Genomic DNA, 17746 nt, shown 5'->3' on the forward strand with positions numbered 1-17746 from the left:
ACACTGCAAACTACTGAACTGAAACAGTTCATGTAGTTTTCCAACATTACAATAGTATGATATTTACTTAAAGGCAAAACATTGCAAAGCAGGTCAATAAAAATGGAACAGTAGGACTGCTGTTTTGCCGTTTGCTGATTCTGACATTGTTGGCAGATAAAGGGCCTCAATGAATGGTCTATTTTTGCTACAAAAAAAAAATACTGTATCTTGACACTTATGTCGTAAATGTGTTTTGACAAACATTTTCCATTTTCCTTCTGAAAACGAGGCCAAGAATTCCTGAACTTTTATACTGAATAACGTAACTATTTAAATAAAGCAGTTGCTGCTTTGACCTTTGAACGGGTCAGAGGACAAGAAATCAGCCGCCTTCAAAACGCTTATCACAGCAACCTTTGGATGCAAGACTGAAACGCAACAGGCACGAGCTATTTCCATTTCGGGCTAAATGTTGCTATTGTTGGCGACCTTGCACCTCCTGTAGTGTTAGTACAAACCGACGATTAGCTTATAAACAGAATTGTGCAAACAACAACAAAAAAAGTAAATCACATCACCGTTGACAAGAATCACTCAATTTGGAAAACACATCAGATGCTTCACAACAAAGAAAGTCTCTTTCAGGGCATGGAAAAATTGAACTTTTAAAATATGAATATTCTATTTATTTGCAGCGAGAAATGGTAGCGAATCATAGTAAGTTACCCAAAATAATCCATCATCTGCTGGTGTCGAAGGCAGCGTGCCGCTTGCAAAGAAAAAAAAACCCCTATCCTATCCGTTTCCTCCGAGAGAACCCATTTCCTCTGGAAATTTAGAGCGTTGGCTCCTTCGGCTTTGGGTGACGAAGGGTTCGCCCTCCCCTTTGTGTTCCAGAGGCACCGTTTCCCAACTCCAAATGAAGAAATGTGGAACTCCCAAGTCGGACGGCCCCCTTTCGCTCTCTCAGTTGCTGTCGGCAGTTGCAGAGACAGACGTTCGCTCGGTGTGCGAGGTTTATTTTTAGCGAGCGTCTGGGAAACTACCGTACGTGATTTTCCAAGCGCACTTAAAATGTGCCATTTAATAGCTAGATAGAAGAAAAACAAGAAGTCGTCTCCGGACGACTATTTTTTACTTGGTTCTTTAAATATAAAGAGGTTTCGACGTGGCATGCCATAGTATATTGCTAAATCTAACTTCAACACAAATAAACTTTACATAAATGGCCGTTTTCACTCGCATAGCTGGGCGGATTTGACGAAGAAGTACCAGTTCCACAGCCGGATTTACTTCATCGCCATCCAGTAACACAAATATAGCCGCTTAATGAAACAGCGGCGGGCGTAATCTTGCTGTATCCATCTGGGGCTTCTACCTCGGATTACATCGCCTGAATTGAGGATGGAGAGCTCATCCCGCTAACCCTTCTTCGGGAGAGCGGACATCTCCGGGTGTGCGTGGCGGAGCGGGACTCTCCCCGTGTTCGGCCTGTGCGAACTTCAGCTCCAGGTAAAATGGGGTGCGGGTTGAGGAAACTGGAAGATCCCGAAGACAGCAGTCCCGGGAAAATCTACTCCACCCTGAAGAGGCCGCAGGTGGAGACGAAGACCGACACAGTGTACGAGTATGTTCTGCTGGACTTCAGTTTAGAAGGTAGGGGACACGAAAGCTTACTTGGATGTCTCGGATGCCGTGAGTTATTTGACGTATGGACTACAGGGACTACGTGAAGGTGTTTAGTTTATTGTTTATAATCTTGCAGAGCAAAAGTGTCAAAGCGAGCTCCATGGGGTATGTTTATTGTTTATTATCCCAAATCCAGTGGACTACCACGTGCTTTGCGCTGGGACGTTCACTGCAAAACATTTTCTTTGAGGGGAAAAACTTGCTCCGTTTCCGGAAACAAGCTGGCTAACACTTGGAACAGTTCACTGTTAACGTTTCTGGGAAGTTTTCTTTTGACTTCTTAGAACAACAGTAGCCTACCATCGTTTCTCAGATTGTGGAAATAGGTCAGCTAGATTTTGTGCGCGTGTGTGTGTGTGTGTGTGTGTGCGTGCGTGCGTGCGTGCGTGTGCATCCATGGCCCTCAGCCCGTCCCAGCAAGAGCAAGACGGCTAGGTCATATCAAAAGGACAGAAGCTTCTTTGGCCATATGCAATAGCAATAAGTGATTGGCAATGATCTGGCACCTCCTAATACACTTTCCCCTGGTGTGTAGGCTACCCCTCCCCCAGCTATGATCTGAAGTGATGCATGCTTTAATGGAACCTTGCTGTAATCTTAATATTAAAGGGGACTAGAGGCCATTGGCTGGTGCACAAAAATGTTTACTTGTTTTTTTGTTTTATTAAGCAAAGAGTAAACTTGTTGAGCTGGAGGCAGTTAATTAAGTGCCCCACATTTGGTGCACCACCGTCTGATTACTAAAGAAGCTAGTAGCAGATAGGCTGACACAATCCCTCATACATGACTGCAATAGCCTATATAGGCTAGACAGTCGTAAGGCAGTTTAATCGAGTAATTGAGGCTCAAATATGATTTAGGTCATGCAGACTGTGTGAAGAATCATGGGGGGGGGCAGCACAGTCAATCCAATGGTACCAATTCATTGTGTCAGGCGGTCACTATCAGACAAAGTCCTTTCCGTCGAATGCCATTGTTACTTCTGACACTTTTTGTGTGTGTGTGTGGCAGAGAAATTGAGGATTACGTTCCAAACTATGAGCTGTCAAAAGTCTCAAGACCCTCCTCGGTGTCTCTCTTTATGAACGCAGGCGCCCGTCTCCACCCAACAGAGCCAATCGCAGGATTGTGGGCGGGGCTTAGCCTGTGTTCAAACATGATTTGTGGCTGGGGCAGACTCCAGTTTTTGGCTAAACCCCCAGGGCGTCGGCTTTCCCCCGTGTGCCCAGTTACTCGGGTGTATTAGCGCTCGCGTGTTTTTTACGACAGAGCTGCTGAGCACACAAGATGACAGGGACGCTGGACGCTTCGTGCTTTCAAAACAGGGCCTGGCGTTTTTAAGAGCGCCGGCTTCGTATTTTTTTCCCCGGCCTGTCCCCCGTTTCAGGGGTGTAAATCAGGAGGTGCGGACTCCTGACCTGACCTAGTTTCCTCAGCCGGGACGGGCAGTTTAACCGCTCGCCCCCGCAGATGCGCGATTAGAGCCTCCGTCGTGTCGATCCCTGGAAATGCTCCTTTCATTAAATTACATTTCCTCAGCAGCCTAACACTTTTATGAGCCTACTCCCGCCGCGGTGCCAGCAGGACGAGCCTAAAAGTGTCTCCGCCTCGCTGATGCAGGATTTGTGCTAATCTGATATGGGGCTTTACCATATTTCACAAGTTAGACACTCTTTCATTCGTGAAGTGGGACGTCTTGACACTTAGCACTGTGAGTGGCCAAGCTCTAAAAATACTTTCAGAAAGAAGCTGGCATATACGCTCACATGTTAACAGATATCAAGAAGAAATGGCCTAGTTGGAAACAAAGTCGTTTGGCTTGGAGTACTTTATATAATTTTTTTTTAAATGATTCCCTCTTCTCCAGTGATTTTGATTTGGTTTATAGTGCTTTGCTTTGATTTGTTTTTGATTGAAAGGATGTATTTTAGGCAACGGGTGCCCAATTCAAGGGCGTAGACAAAAGGCGACTAAAATTGCTGAACCTCGGTTTAACCCCCCCCCCCCCCTCCCCAAAATGCTGGGGTGTAGGTTGTAGATTTGGTTTTGTCCAGAATAAGCTGGCTCTCGGCTCGTGGGAAAAGGGGTCTTCTGCTCCAGTGTACCATTTCCTGCCCCCGGGTTCTGTCTGTTCTGTTTACATATCTGTTCATACAGCCAGACCCCGCACATGCCCCCCCCCCCCCCCCCCCCCCCCCCCGACACACACACACACACAAACACACACACACACCCACTACAGACACACACACACACACAGCCTGTCCAATCCTACTGTTATAATATCTACCGCGAGTTTACTGCTGCGGGTTTACAGGGGTTAACCGTTATATTTTTAAAAAGCAAGCACGTTGTTATTCACAGTAGAGTAGCCTATACGAATATCATAGTAGATTATTACACTGTCTTATTCTTTGCGTAACAGAAATTTGAGGCTAAAGAAAAGCAAACGAAGCGATGCTACCTCGGTCGCGAACAGTGGCCGCTCTGTGAAAGCCTCATTAATCCTCCGGTCCAGCGCGAGTAGCGGCCGTATACTGAAGATCAAAGCGGATAACGGCTAATGCCGCACGAGCTGATTACGTGCGGCTCTCGCGGGAGAAAGCGCGTGTGAGCGGAGCCAGGTCTGCAGCCGGGGGGAGGGTGGGGGTGCTGGTGCTGGGGGAAGTTCGACCATTAAATGCCCCGTATTAAAAGCCACTGAATGTTCTCAAAGAAAGTGAAACCCACTCCAAGAAACCCCGGGATAGTGCCTGTTTTGACATACCAATATTCACTTGCCTGCTGTGTAGGCTACTGGTCTTTGACTCAAGGTGCTTTTCATATGTCCAGCCAAACAACGTTTTTCCTAAGAAAATGTATTTTTGTTTTATTATTGCCTAAGCTCCCACTTTCATTTAAACATTAAACTGTAGCTGTAAGATAACCAAATTCGGTTCGTTTTCAGTCATCTTTCAAATGATAACATTTCAAGACCACCAAAACAAGTCCATATCTGTACTTTGCTCCAAGTCTTGATCTTGTGTCTATTTCACACTCAACCAACATTGATTTGGGAAAAGTCCAGCTTCTCAGCCTGCATTTGTCTTTGTCTTGGAACCCTTCCAGTCCATATGGGGCTCCTCCACTGTGTATTATTCCAATCTACTGTAATCCCTCTCTCGTTTAATATTGAATCCTGGAAACAGTGGATTATGGGAGATTACTCAGATGTTTTTTTTTTATATGTATATATATTAAATCTAAAGTACAGGCCACAGGCTGTGGCTGCTGTGACCAGGTCAGTTCTGTTTGGCTCATTCAGGTCTGTTTGCACAGGCTGGCTTAAGAGTGCAACGCTCTGCTTAATGATATGAATATTACACAACGACGATAGATCTGTAAGGAGATTGCAGCTGAAAACACGTAGAGGAAATTTAAGTCCCTTTAACTACCGCTGCCCCGGAGGCTCATCCTCCTCATACATTATGAGTGCCGTCCTCCCCGCTTCCTTCCGCACCAACTTTTGTGTTATTGTTACCCCTCTCTCCTTCAAAAGCCCCCTACATCTTCCTCTCTCCCCCCCCCCCCTCCCCTCTGCAGTGCTCAGAGAGAACAGAGGCTTCAGTGTGTGAGTGGAAATGGGGGGGGGAGCGGGACGGAGGACAGGGACAAAAGCGTGGGCCTCCCACAGTTTTTGTGACATTGGTGTGCCCGTGTACGGGCCCTGAATGTGGGGTCCCGGGGTTCTCCGGGGAGCGATTTGCCGGTCGCACCCGCAGGTGTGAAGGTGTGCCGCGAGCTGCGGTACGCCAGGGAGGCGTCGCCGGCCCCGCCCACTGAGCGGCGTGGGCGGAGCTTCTAGCTGTGGCTGCGTGCCGGTGTCTAGCGTGTGTGTGTGTACGTGTGTGTGTGTGTTGTGAGTTAGTTCCAGTAAGGAGTGCGTGTGCGTGTGCGTGTGCATGTTCGTGTGTGTGTGCGTGTGTGTGTGTTGTTGTGAGTTAGTTCCAGTAAGGAGTGTGTGTGCGTGTGTGTGTGTGTTGTGAGTTAGTTCCAGTAAGGAGTGCGTGTGCGTGTGCGTGTGCATGTTCGTGTGTGTGTGCGTGCGTGTGTGTTGTTGTGAGTTAGTTCCAGTAAGGTGTGCGTGTGCGTGTGCAGGTGCGGGTGTGTGTGTGTTGTTGTGAGTTAGTTCCAGTAAGGAGTGTGTGTGTGTGTGAGTGTGTGTGTGTGTGTTGTGAGTTAGTTCCAGTAAGGAGTGCGTGTGCGTGTGCGTGTTGTGAGTTAGTTCCAGTAAGGAGTGTGTGTGTGTGTGTGTGTGTGTATCAGTGAGGTTGGAGGTGGGCATGTTGTGCTGAAGCCCTACTGAAGGTTGTTGGTGTAGGATGTCCTCCACAGTCTGGCTTCAGAACCCATCTGGAGCCTGTTGCCCTGCGGGGCAGTGCATTATGGGCCATGTGTCTCTGGGGGTGGGCTCAGCCGCCAAGGTCGTCCCCACCTGTTGGCTGCGCAGACACCTGGAGTCTGGCTGTGCCCGGTGGGCACTGGAGCAGCACAGTGGAGCAGCACAGTGGAGCAGCACAGTGGGCACTGGGGCAGCACACTGGGGCAGCACAGTGGGGACTGCGTCAGCACAGTGGGGACTGGGGCAGCACAGTGGGGCAGCACAGTGGGGACTGGGGCAGCACAGTGAGCACTGGGGCAGCACATTGAGCACTGGGGCAGCACAGTGGGCACTGGGGCAGCACAGTGGGGCAGCACAGAGGGCACTGGGGCAGTGTGTTAGTGTGTTAGTGTCAGTAGCAGTGTTGAGAGTGTGTTGGTGTCAGTTTCAGTGTTGAGTGTGTGATAGTGTCAGTTTCAGTGTTGAGTGTATAGGGTGTAGCTGAGTGCCAGCTCTGTTGGGTTAAATAGCAGCTCTTTGTGCATCCAGGAAAAGGGGGGGTGGTGGTGTGGCGGTGTGGGAGTGGGGGGGGGCGGGAGTGTAGGGGAGTGGGTGGGGGGCGGGTTCTCCTGGCAGCAACTTTGGAGCGAGTGGCGGATTTACAGCCTTCCCACAATCCACCAGACAGCAGCCGCTGCGATATCGCTCAGCTGGACCCTGCGCTCTGCGCTCTGCTTAATAGAAGCGCGAGCTCGGCGACTCAGTTAATGGAATAAAAACGGCACCGCAGAGGAAGCGCACACTGTGTGATGCGCCGTGCTGTGTGCTGCTGTACGGCGTCTTCCGTTTCCTCAATGCCCAGGAGACCCCCCGCCCCCCCTCCGCCCCGCTAACGTTTACAGATAGCATTCCAAACATTCCCCTTTTCCCCCCCTCCTTGTGTTTTTCTCCTCAGTTTAGCGAAGGGTCACGCTACGTTCACACGGACCTTTACGTAAGGAGACGAAGGAAACAAAGTCTTGTCGTGCATTTCAATGAGGATTCTGCAGAAACCTGGTGGATTCTCAATTAAGTGATGGAGAAATTCTGAATTGATAGTGGCTATCCGTGTAATATTCGGCTGCGCAGGAAAAGCTATAGCGCCAGGTAGCCCTTGGAGTCGAGCTGGCAACCCCTGAATGTAGATCAAAGAGCAGCCGCAAGGATCGGCACTGCTGAATTCCAGCCCTGAGTTTCACTGTGTGAAAGTCGACCGTGTGCTGCACACTTAGAACTACTCCGGCACGTTCTGCGTCCTTCTCCTCACAGACTGCCAGATGGGTTTTACTGGCCAGGCTGAGCACTACTGCTCAAGCCATTAAGTGACAGGCGGTGTAGTGTGTGTGTGTGTGTGTGTGCGCGCGTCTGTGCATGTGCGTGTGCGTGTGTGTGAGTGCGTGCAGATCTCCAGGTCCTGAGCTATATCCTACAGGATTGCATAGCGCACTTCAAAATAAAAGTCCTCATATCCATCGAGAAGCGGAAGTGTGTAATGATGGTCCCACCAGCCTTCCTACTGCATTCTCTCTATGTCAGTTTTTCCCATTTAGAAATGATTGGGCTCGAGTAATTGTGACTTTTGTGTGATTTGTGTCCTCTGTCAATGATACTTTGCCTTTTAAATGTCTCTTTTATATGGATTAACCAGCAACTTCTTACCGACACTCTCTCTCTCTTACCCTCTCCCCCCCCCCTCCCCCCTCCTCTCCCTCCTCTTTCCCTCTCTCCCCATCTCCCTCTCTCTCCTCGCTCTCTCTCTCTCTGCAGGTAGTCGCCCCACGGTGCAGTGCCTGTCCTCGCTGTGTGATCTTCCCCAGGCCCTGCAGCCCTACTACACGCAGGGCTACGTCCTGGCCGCGCTCCATCCCATAATCCTCTCTGTGGGGCGAACGCGAGCGCTGCCCGTCAGCCTGCTGTACCGCGCCATCCTGACCCGGCCCCGCCCAAGGTACCCCCCCCCCCCCTCACTCCAGGCCATCCTGACCCGGCCCTGCCCCAGGTACCCACCCCCCCCCCTCACTCCAGGCCATTCTGACCCCACCCCACCCCACCCCATGAAAGTACAGCTTTCATGATTTGAGCCAATCGTCCATTTCCAGAAAGGCGTGGCTGTTTTTACGGCAGAGTTGAGTGCGGTGAGGTTCCTCTGGTTTATTGAGGTTCAATCCGAGTGGGGTGGGGCGGGGTGGATGCCAGGATGAATCTGGAGTGAGGGAGGGGGGGGGGTCCATTAGCATCTTCTCTCTGCTGGCTGCTTCCTATGAGGGCTGTTCATTGTTTAAATTATAAACACAGAAGGCCCCCCTCCGCTTTCCCCTCTGAGCCCCACCCTTGCTAAAACTGTCCTGTCTAGACGCGGGTCGTCTATTCTGGGCCGCGAAGTCACGCCAGCCGTGATGATGTCACACACTCCACCCTTCCTCCTCTCTCACTTCCCCTTTTTTTCTCTCCATCTTTTGCCTTCCCTCCATCTCCCTGATCTTTCTACCCCCCCTCCCCCATCCCTGTTTGTCCATTTTTATTTTCTGCCTGTTTATTTTTATTTCCGTCTTCCCTTCTGTCTATTCTCTTTCCTTCTCTTCTGCTGTCTCGCACGCACACACGCACACACACACGCACACACGCGCTCATACACACACACACTTTGCCAAACTGTATAGTTCACATCATACCTTTCCTGTAGGCTTTCCAGTGCACAAAGGGGTGGGCAATCAGTGAATAAATGTTGTGTAATAAGTGTAAATTGTAATTACCCTGTAATGTTATTCTCTGAGTGTAGCAGGTCACTGGGTGTAACAGGTCTGTAACAGGTCTCTGAGTGTAACAGGTCTGTAACAGGTCACTGGGTGTAACAGGTCTGTAATGGTTCTCTGAGTGTAACAGGTCTGTAATGGGTCGCGAGGTGTAACAGGTCTGTAACAGGTCACTGGGTGTAACAGGTCTGTAACAGGTCTCTGGGTGTAACAGGTCTGTAACAGGTCTCTGGGTGTAACAGGTCTGTAACGGGTCTCTGGGTGTAACAGGTCTGTAACAGGTCTCTGGGTGTAACAGGTCTGTAACAGGTCTCTGGGTGTAACAGGTCTGTAACAGGTCTCTGGGTGTAACAGGTCTGTAACAGGTCTCTGAGTGTAACAGGTCTGTAACAGGTCACTGGGTGTAACAGGTCTCTGAGTGTAACAGGTCTCTGGGTGTAACAGGTCTGTAACAGGTCTCTGGGTGTAACAGGTCTGTAACAGGTCACTGGGTGTAACGGGTCTGTAATGGTTCTCTGAGTGTAACAGGTCTCTGGGTGTAACAGGTCTGTAACAGGTCTCTGGGTGTAACAGGTCTGTAACAGGTCACTGGGTGTAACGGGTCTGTAATGGTTCTCTGAGTGTAACAGGTCTGTAATGGTTCTCTGGGTGTAACGGGTCTCTGTCTGTCCTCCTCAGTAAGCAGGTGGTGCCGATGTGCCACAGCGTGCCTGTGCTGAGGGTGGAGGAGTGGCCTCTACCGGGGGACTCGCTGACGGGCGACACCGTGAGAGCGCTCATCGACAGGGTCAGTGTCCGTCCGTCCGTCCGTCTGTCCGTCTCTCTGCCTGCCTGCTTGTCTGTCTGTCTGTCTGTCTGTTCGTCTGTCTGTCCGTCCGTCCGTCATCTGTTTTTTGTTTTTCTGTCTGTCTCTTGTATCAGTCCCTCTTTCTCTCATACTTTCCTCTATTTCTCTCCTCCCTGCCTCCACTTGTGCAGTTTCTCTCCCCCTCTCTTTCTCTCTCTTTCTTTTCCATCAGCAGCTGTGCTGATTGGCTGATTGTGTGAGTGGCACGGTGACGCGTCAGTAATCCCCGCCCCCCCCATCTCTCTCGCCCCCCCAGGTGAACAGCAGTGCGAGGGGGGGTGTGAGGTTTGTGGGCTCCGTCCTCCAGCAGGTGGGAGGGGGGTCCCACAGCTGCAACGGGAGGGGTCCCAGCCCCAGGCGGGGTTGTCGGTCCCCTCCCCGGACTCCGCCCCGAACTCCGCCCCGGACCCCGCCCGGAGACGGGGACCCAGAGGAGACGGGCTACAGCCCCGGTGAGACGCGCGTCTGTCTGTCCGTCTGTCTGTCTGTCTGTCTGTCTGTCTGTCTGTCTGTCTGTCTGTCTGTCTGTCTGTCCGTCCGTCCGTCCGTCCGTCCGTCCGTCCGTCCGTCTGTCTGTCTGTCTGTGAGGGGCGGGGCTTGAGTGACATCACAGGGGCCCCCGGGCGGTGGGTGCCGTAGCGGCTGGGCAAAGTTTTGGGCACAGCTTTCACCCAGTTTAAACCGGGCCCTCCTGGCAGGGGGTGCCACCCCACCCGCTCTGATGCGGCGACGACAGACGGCGATGCCACACCCTCCCCTTTTTGGTTTCGGGCAACAAACACAAAATAACAAAGACAAAATAAACCGAACGCAGTGAAAGCTTTTCAGCCCCTGTGGTCCTCAGCTGTACAGCTTTTCAGCTTTTCAGCCATTAGCTTTTCAGCCAGGTTTCTTTCACTTCTTTCGCTCTCTGTGTGTCTCTCTCTCTCTCTCTCTCTCTCCCTGCCCCCCCCCCCCCCCTCGGTGGGCGAGCTCCCGGCTCAGCTTCCCACCGCGGAGAGCGACGGTGCTTTTGGCCGTCGCTCGTCAGCTCGTAAATTCAGGAAGTTGCATTCGAACGTCCGACGAAGTCGTAAATACCAGCGCAGTGTTAAACTCAAGTTCCACGATACCCGAGTTACCCAGCTGTGATGTATCACTGACCTCACCCTGCTGTTAACAGTTACTGGACGATAACAACAATCTACCCAGTTAATGGTAAATATATCCAAATAAGTTTCGTTTATCTGTCGTGATGTGTTTCAGCAGAGCAGTTACTTTTGTGAGGGCGTGAGATTTATTCTGTTTTCGGGTGGATTATGTATTTTTGTATGCTGCCAATGTCAAGACAGGGCAGAGTTCATGTCTGGGTCCCATTATTTACGTCTTGCAGTGGACAATCTCATTGGTCTAGCTTCTCAGCTGACGTACGTATTGTATAGTTCACACGATGAACTTACCGGTTCCCGATGACCACCCGAACGCAAACACCTCGTATAAACAACTTGGTCAGGCGCCATTTTTTTTTTTTTTCCCAACTTTATGAGTTGACAAGCGTGACCGCATGCAGCACGAGCTCACCTTGAACGCCTGGGCTGATTGGCCGAGGAGTGCGCCGCTCGATGAGTAGGCGTGGCCTCAGACGGCCAAACGGCCCTATCCTGAAGGGCGAAGGAGGGCATATTAAATATGAATAATGATTAAACACTGACCTCACACTCATTGTCCTCGTTTAAACCTTCTTTTCCATCCTCGGTATTTCGGTCGCCCTCTCTCTCTCACTTCCGTCAGACTCTACTACTGTAATCTGTGAGCTCTCTCTCTCTCTCTCTCTCTCTCTCTCTCTCTCTGCCCCTCTCTTTCTCCTGAGGCTCATGACCTCTGTCCAGCTCTCTCACTCTCTCTCTCTCTCTCTCCATCTCTCTTTCTCTTTATCCTATCCCCACCTCTCTCTCTTTCTCTGTCATTTTGACTCAGATGATCTCTTGTCCCTTTTCCTTGGCACGACTGGCTGATTTAGCCGCCTCTCTCCTCCCCTCCCCTCCCCTCCTCTCCTCCCCCCTCCTCTCCTCTCCCCTCCCCTCCCCTCCCCTCCTCTCCCCTCTTCTCCTCTCCTCTCCCCTCCCCTCCCCTCCTCTCCCCTCTTCTCCTCTCCTCTCCTCTCCCCTCCCCTCCCGTCTTCTCCTCTCCTCTCCTCTCCTCTCCTCTCCTCTCCTCTCCTCTCCTCTCCTCTCCTCTCCTCTCCCCTCCCCTCCTCTCTTCTCCCCCTCTCCCCTCCCCTCCTCTCCTCTCCTCTCCCCTCTTCTCCTCTCCCCTCCCTGCCCCTCCCCTCCTTTCCTCTCCTCTCCCCTCTTCTCCTTTCCCCTCCCTGCCCCTCCCCTCCTCTCCCCTCTTCTCCTCTCCTCTCCTCTCCTCTCCTCTCCTCTCCTCTCCTCTCCTCTCCTCTCCCCTCCCCTCCCCTCCCCTCCCCTCCTCTCCTCTCCTCTCCTCTCCTCTCCTCTCCTCTCTGAGGTAAAAACCCTCTGAGGAACCGGTTTCCCGTTCAGCGCTGCAGTGTTTGGGTGCGCACAGGTTCGGACTGGCCGCACATGGAGCTTGTTCCGACAGGACGTCCCGCGGAAGGAATGCGTTCGTGCCCACTCTCCTGTACGCTATTGTTGGGACGCGCAGTCTGGAGCTTCTGATGTGTGGGGATGCACCGGGGTGCAGACAATCGCTTACTGAGCTTAGCGGTGGAGTAGGGCTTCACTCTGCTGTAGCAGCTCCAGGTGCCAGAGGGGCGTGTTTCAAGGTGTGCGTGTTGGAATCAGGACGATTATATACACTTTCTCTTGACTGGAAAGACCGGTTTTTCAAAGTCAGATTTGGGAGGATATTTTTTATGATATTGCTTATGGCCGAACATCAGAGACGTTCAAAGGAACGTTCCCTGAAGATAATTTTAGCTGCCCTATGCTAAAACATTGAAAATATTTCAATAAACCTCTTTTCTCTGTTTCAAGACTTCCACGTCTTCCATGAGCATCTTATTTTAAAAATCGTAGTTAATTTTTTTTTTTTCCATTCCTCTGCCTGTTTTTGAAACATGACGTGGCTTCTGTAGTTCTGTGTTCTGAGCTGCTGTGTGGCTCCGCCCCCAGACCTGGTGCTGCTGGTGTTCTTCCACTCCTGGGCTCCGGGCTGCACCCCCCTCGAGTCCCTCGCCTGCTGCTACCACCAGGGGGCGCTGTCCATGCGGGTGTCGCGCAAGGGCCAGGTCGTCAGCGCGCTGGAGGCGGATTGGCTGGAGCTCACCGCCTCGTACTACCGGAAGGGCTGGTCATTGGTGGACTCCTTCGTGTACTGGGACACGCCCAAAGGTTAGCCCTCCAATCGTACGTCCCGATAGAGACAGGTCCGTTGAAATGTCATAAGCAGCAGCCCTCCACACAACTGATTTTTGGTATACTTTTTGCACTTAGTTATTGTTATGGAGGCCCCACAAATGAACTTGCAACTATAAAAATAAGAAGTGTGGCCTGTTGGAGAAATATTACCCTGCAAAGCTGCCCGTGCTCTCAAATATAATGTTTTTATTTTGCGATGAAAAGGGCGGGGTTTCAGCCACACCGAGGTTCATGATGCACACACTGTGTGTGATTTACTCAGTACTGGGCAGAATGGCGGGTAAGGCACACCAGATTAATAACCACACCCAATAAAGCCGCCACAGAAACGACTGTGTTTACTGAGCGGCTCCACCTGCGTTTCATGCCCATAAAATCAGATTTAAAAAATGGGAGCTGCTGTTTTTTTTTTTTTTTTTGGATTAACAGTCATGCCCATTGTTTCTCTTCCCAGTTTACTGCGTCTGGTAATAAAACGTTTTCCACAGCGCTGTCTGATCCAGGTTCAGTGTGCTTTTCATTCTACAGCCAGGCTGTGCTGCAGAAACACCGTTTTCTCTCGTTTTTCTCCCTCTCTCTCTTCTCTCTCCCTCCTCTCCAACACGAGAGCTGCTTCTGACCCGTACGGTGAAGGTTAAAACTCTAGCCAGCGAATAGCACTCCACGCTGTTTCTGCAACACTGGAGGTGTTGTTTTGAGGTCCCAGCGTGTTTAATGAGTACGGTGTGTTAGCTGAGACGAAGAGGAGATTAGACGTTTCCCTCTGCATCCTGTTCGCCCCTCTCGGCCCTGTTATGACTTGCCATGTGCGTTTCTCCTAAATGCATCAGGCACTGTTACCCAACCCCCCCCCCCCCTTTTAAGGCTTTTCTTCCCTCTCTCCCAAATCATTACTATATATCTCTCTGTCTTTCTCATTCTCACTCTCACTCTCCTCTCAATCTCAATCTATATCTGTCTCTGTCTGTCTCTCTCTCTCTCTCTCTCTCTCTCTCTCTATGTCTCCCTCCTCATCTCATCTCCCTCTTTTGCTATATATAGACCTGGCTTCCCAAGTTCGTGACCTCTCTTCCTGTTTCCTGAGAGGCTTGTATTGGGCTGGTAGCAGACTTCAGCTCGAACCGCAGAATTCTGGGATAGAGCGTGTAGCCCTTGCCCCCCCACCCGCTTCTTAAAGCAGTCTAGTTAATTATTACTCATTACTAAACTAGGTCAATGACACTTCAATGTCAACGGATTCAATTCTTGTTACATCCAAAGAACATGTCTACTAAATCTGCATGTCTCTTCAACTGTTCACACTGACATTATCAGTCATCGCCCGAGTGATATATATAGTAATATTCAATGTCTATATTCCTTAACTACAAACATAAATGTCTATATTGCTTAACCTCAAACTTGATGCTTAATTTCTGAAAACCGATTGCATGCTAGGGCCAAGAGGTGATTATACCCAGTTGATTATGTGGAAGTTTTCAGTGTGCTGATAATCTGATGCTGAATACGGTGTCGATCGGGTTTTGCAGTCTTAATATTATAAGTATTATAAGTATTGTGGCAGTATTGACAGTATTGTGACAGCTCAACAGCAGGGCTAGCTGATGGTGGCTAAGTGGGCCGGTCCAGAACCACCGGTGCTGCTAGCTCGTTAGCCCGGCGTTGGGCCGGTCTCAGTCCGGGTGTGTTCGGCCTGCTCCAGCAGCTGTGGGGCTCAGGGCCCTGAACACATCGGTACCGCCTGCCTAGCGTACCGCGTAACGCTGCTGACGGTTCTGCTCTCGCTGATGGTTCTGCTCTCTGATGGTTCTGCTCTCGCTGATGGTTCTGCTCTCTGATGGTTCTGCTCTCGCTGACGGTTCTGCTCTCTGATGGTTCTGCTCTCGCTGACGGTTCTGCTCTCACTGATGGTTCTGCTCTCGCTGACGGTTCTGCTCTCGCTGATGGTTCTGCTCTCACTGACGGTTCTGCTCTCGCTGATGGTTCTGCTCTCGCTGATGGTTCTGCTCTCACTGACGGTTCTGCTCTTGCTGACGGTTCTGCTCTCGCTGATGGTTCTGCTCTTGCTGATGGTTCTGCTCTCGCTGACGGTTCTGCTCTCACTGATGGTTCTGCTCTCGCTGACAGTTCTGCTCTCACTGAGGGTTCTGCTCTCGCTGACGGTTCTGCTCTCGCTGATGGTTCTGCTCTCACTGATGGTTCTGCTCTCGCTGATGGTTCTGCTCTCGCTGACAGTTCTGCTCTCGCTGATGGTTCTGTTCTCGCCGTGTCCCCCAGGGGAGCCGGTGCCCAGGTCTCTGGAGGGGCTGTTTGTGTACGAGGAGCGCAACCCCCCCCCCCCGGCCAACGACACCATCGTGGTGGAGCAGTGGACCGTCATCGAGGTGCGTGTGTGTGTGTATGTGGGGGGGGGGGGGGGGGGGGGGGGGGGGGTGGCTGTGTGTGTGTGTGAGTGTGTGTGCGTGTGTGTGTGCATGCATTCGTGTGTGCGTATGGAGGAGGGGCGATAGTGTGGATTTTAGCTTGGAGTATATTAATGCTTATTACAAACAGATTTATATGTTGGAAATGTCATTGTAATGTTATGTGCTAAGGCAGTTATGGAGAGATGTGTAGCTTAAGTACTGAAGTTTTAGTCGTGTGCCTCTGTGTGTCACTGAGTCTTACAGACGCACCTGTATTTTAGGGTTCGGATGTGAAGACGGACTACGGGCCCCTCCTTCACACGCTGGCCGAGTTCGGCTGGCTGCTCACCTGTGTGTTACCCACACCTATCATCCGCCATGACAGGTGAGTCAAGCACATACACACGCACGCACGCACACACACACACACACTCTCACACATCGTATCACAACCTATTCCTGCCTCACAGTCTGTGCAGTGAACTCTGTACAACCACTGCTGATGTAGTTGCTTTTCCATATTGATTCATGTCTGTTTAAATATACTGTATATCCATGCGTGTGTTCGTGTGTGTGTGTGTGTGTGTGTGTGTGTGTGTGTGTGTGTGTGTGTATGTGCGCACGTGCGTGTGTCTATGTGTGCGTGTGTGTGTGTGTGTGCGTGTGTCTATGTGTGCGTGTGCGTGTGTGTGCATGGGACTGTTTATCATTGCAGTGAGGGCAATTTGGCCACCAAGCAGGTGGTGTTCCTGCAGAGGCCGGTCAGAGGTGAAGCAGCATCGCAGCGGAACCAGGTGAGGCAGACAGACGCACACACACACACACGCGCATGGGTTCGACAGGGCTGTGTGTTACTGCGGAGCGATCCGACGCATTTCACCTGACACGTAATAAACTTTATTAATAGAGCAGCTTTCGTACTGTGCAGAAACACCCACTCAGTACAGCTGAGAAGCTTCATATTTCATCTGTGTGAGAGAGAGCTCCACCTGCTCTGAATGGAGGACTCAATGTCACGCTGACCGTGAAAAATTTTAAACCAAAAATTATTTTTACGTATACTGGTACACTGTGTGTGTATCTACAGAGAGAGACTGTATGAATGAGGAGAAGTAATCATCTCCTGGATAAAGATTAAAATGGTTTACTACATGACTTTAGTATTCCGTCAGGCTGTGAGGTGCTTGTTCAAATAAAGTAGCTGGTGCTTCCCCCTGGTGGCTCAGTTTTATATACTTTGAGAAAGTTAAGAAGAGTCGAAATAAACACAGAGTATTTACCCTGGGGCTGAAATAAATGTGCTGGACTGCTTTTAATGTTGAATTCGGACAGTTTGGTTTTTCCTGGTAATTGATGAGTCTTGCGTACTCTTTCTCCCTCCCTTTCTCTCTCTTCTCCCCTTCCCCCCTTTTTCTCTCCCCCCCCTCCCCCTCTCTCTCCCCCTCCCTCTCCCTCTCCCTTTCTCCCCCTCTCCCCTCTCTCTCCCCCCTCCCCCTCCCCCCCTTCTCTCCCCCCTCCCCCCTCCCCCCCTCTCTCAGGCGGTAGCGGGACCGTCCCGCAGCGAGGTGTCCAGTCGCTCCGTGAGTCGGGGGGTGGGCGTGGCCTCCGCCCCCCCGGAGGACCTGACCCCGTGCGCGGGGGGGATAGGAGGGTTCCCCGTCTTCGGCGGGGGCTACCCCAGCGCCCTGTCCCACCTGGAGGACGGGGGCTTCGAGCAGGACGACGGGGCGGCGGAGGTCACCTGCATGTGACCCCGCGGGGGACGCGGACGCGCACGCGTCGCACGCCCGAACAACCACGCGCTCCCTCTCCCATCCCCTCCCCAGAGGGAGCTTAGATTAGCCCCAGAACTCTCGCCACTTTTCTTCCTTTATGAAGCCATACTCACCCCTGAGAAAAGGCCAAAGGCCTTAAATATATAAACACCCCTGTCAGGAGGACTGTGCTAAACTAATCACCCTCTCACAGTGTTGTTTTGGCCCAGCAGTGCACTTTTTGGTGAAAGCTCCATACTCAGACGGACCGGGTTTGCATGGGTACATCAGTCTCGTACCGTAGCACTCTGACACACATTTAACGCTCCGCTCCTGTAGCTCTGACTCCGCTCGCAGGCCATCTCTGCTGTATGGGGCTCAGACGGTTTGATCTGGTGGCGCCTTGTCTGTGAGCTCTCAACAGTGAAGCAGGAAGTGAACGATGGTGGTGGTGGCAGGGGTGGGGGGCCGGGGGGCCGGGGGGCGGGGGTTAAGGGTTAGGGGTTTGAGGCGATACGGGTGTTACCAGGACAACAAAATACACTGACCGCA

The 17746-nt window shown here is 51.5% G+C and overlaps 1 protein-coding gene across 1 annotated transcript; it reads left to right on the forward strand.

Annotated features, from left to right (window-relative positions):
* The first annotated feature begins 835 nt into the window (after positions 1-835).
* Positions 836-17646, forward strand: rftn2 (raftlin family member 2). Its single transcript, XM_035408084.1, has 9 exons — positions 836-1638; positions 7838-8018; positions 9502-9610; positions 9927-10122; positions 12790-13008; positions 15313-15419; positions 15722-15825; positions 16156-16234; positions 16979-17646. The coding sequence occupies exons 1-9, from the start codon at positions 1500-1502 to the stop codon at positions 17189-17191; spliced, it is 1347 nt and encodes a 448-aa protein (XP_035263975.1). The 5' UTR covers positions 836-1499; the 3' UTR covers positions 17192-17646.
* The last annotated feature ends 100 nt before the right edge of the window (positions 17647-17746 follow it).

Source organism: Anguilla anguilla, chromosome 3, assembly GCF_013347855.1.
Source record: "Anguilla anguilla isolate fAngAng1 chromosome 3, fAngAng1.pri, whole genome shotgun sequence".
Taxonomy (NCBI): domain Eukaryota; kingdom Metazoa; phylum Chordata; class Actinopteri; order Anguilliformes; family Anguillidae; genus Anguilla; species Anguilla anguilla.

What these genes read in the sequence shown, in the direction of transcription:
- rftn2 (XM_035408084.1), top strand. Translation starts at nt 1,500, where the DNA reads ATGGGGTGCGGGTTGAGGAAACTGGAAGATCCCGAAGACAGCAGTCCC. An exon ending in TGAGAGCGCTCATCGACAGG is followed by an intron (nt 9,611 to 9,926) that starts GTCAGTGTCCGT and finishes TCGCCCCCCCAG; the next exon opens with GTGAACAGCAGTGCGAGGGG. An exon ending in AGCAGTGGACCGTCATCGAG is followed by an intron (nt 15,420 to 15,721) that starts GTGCGTGTGTGT and finishes CCTGTATTTTAG; the next exon opens with GGTTCGGATGTGAAGACGGA.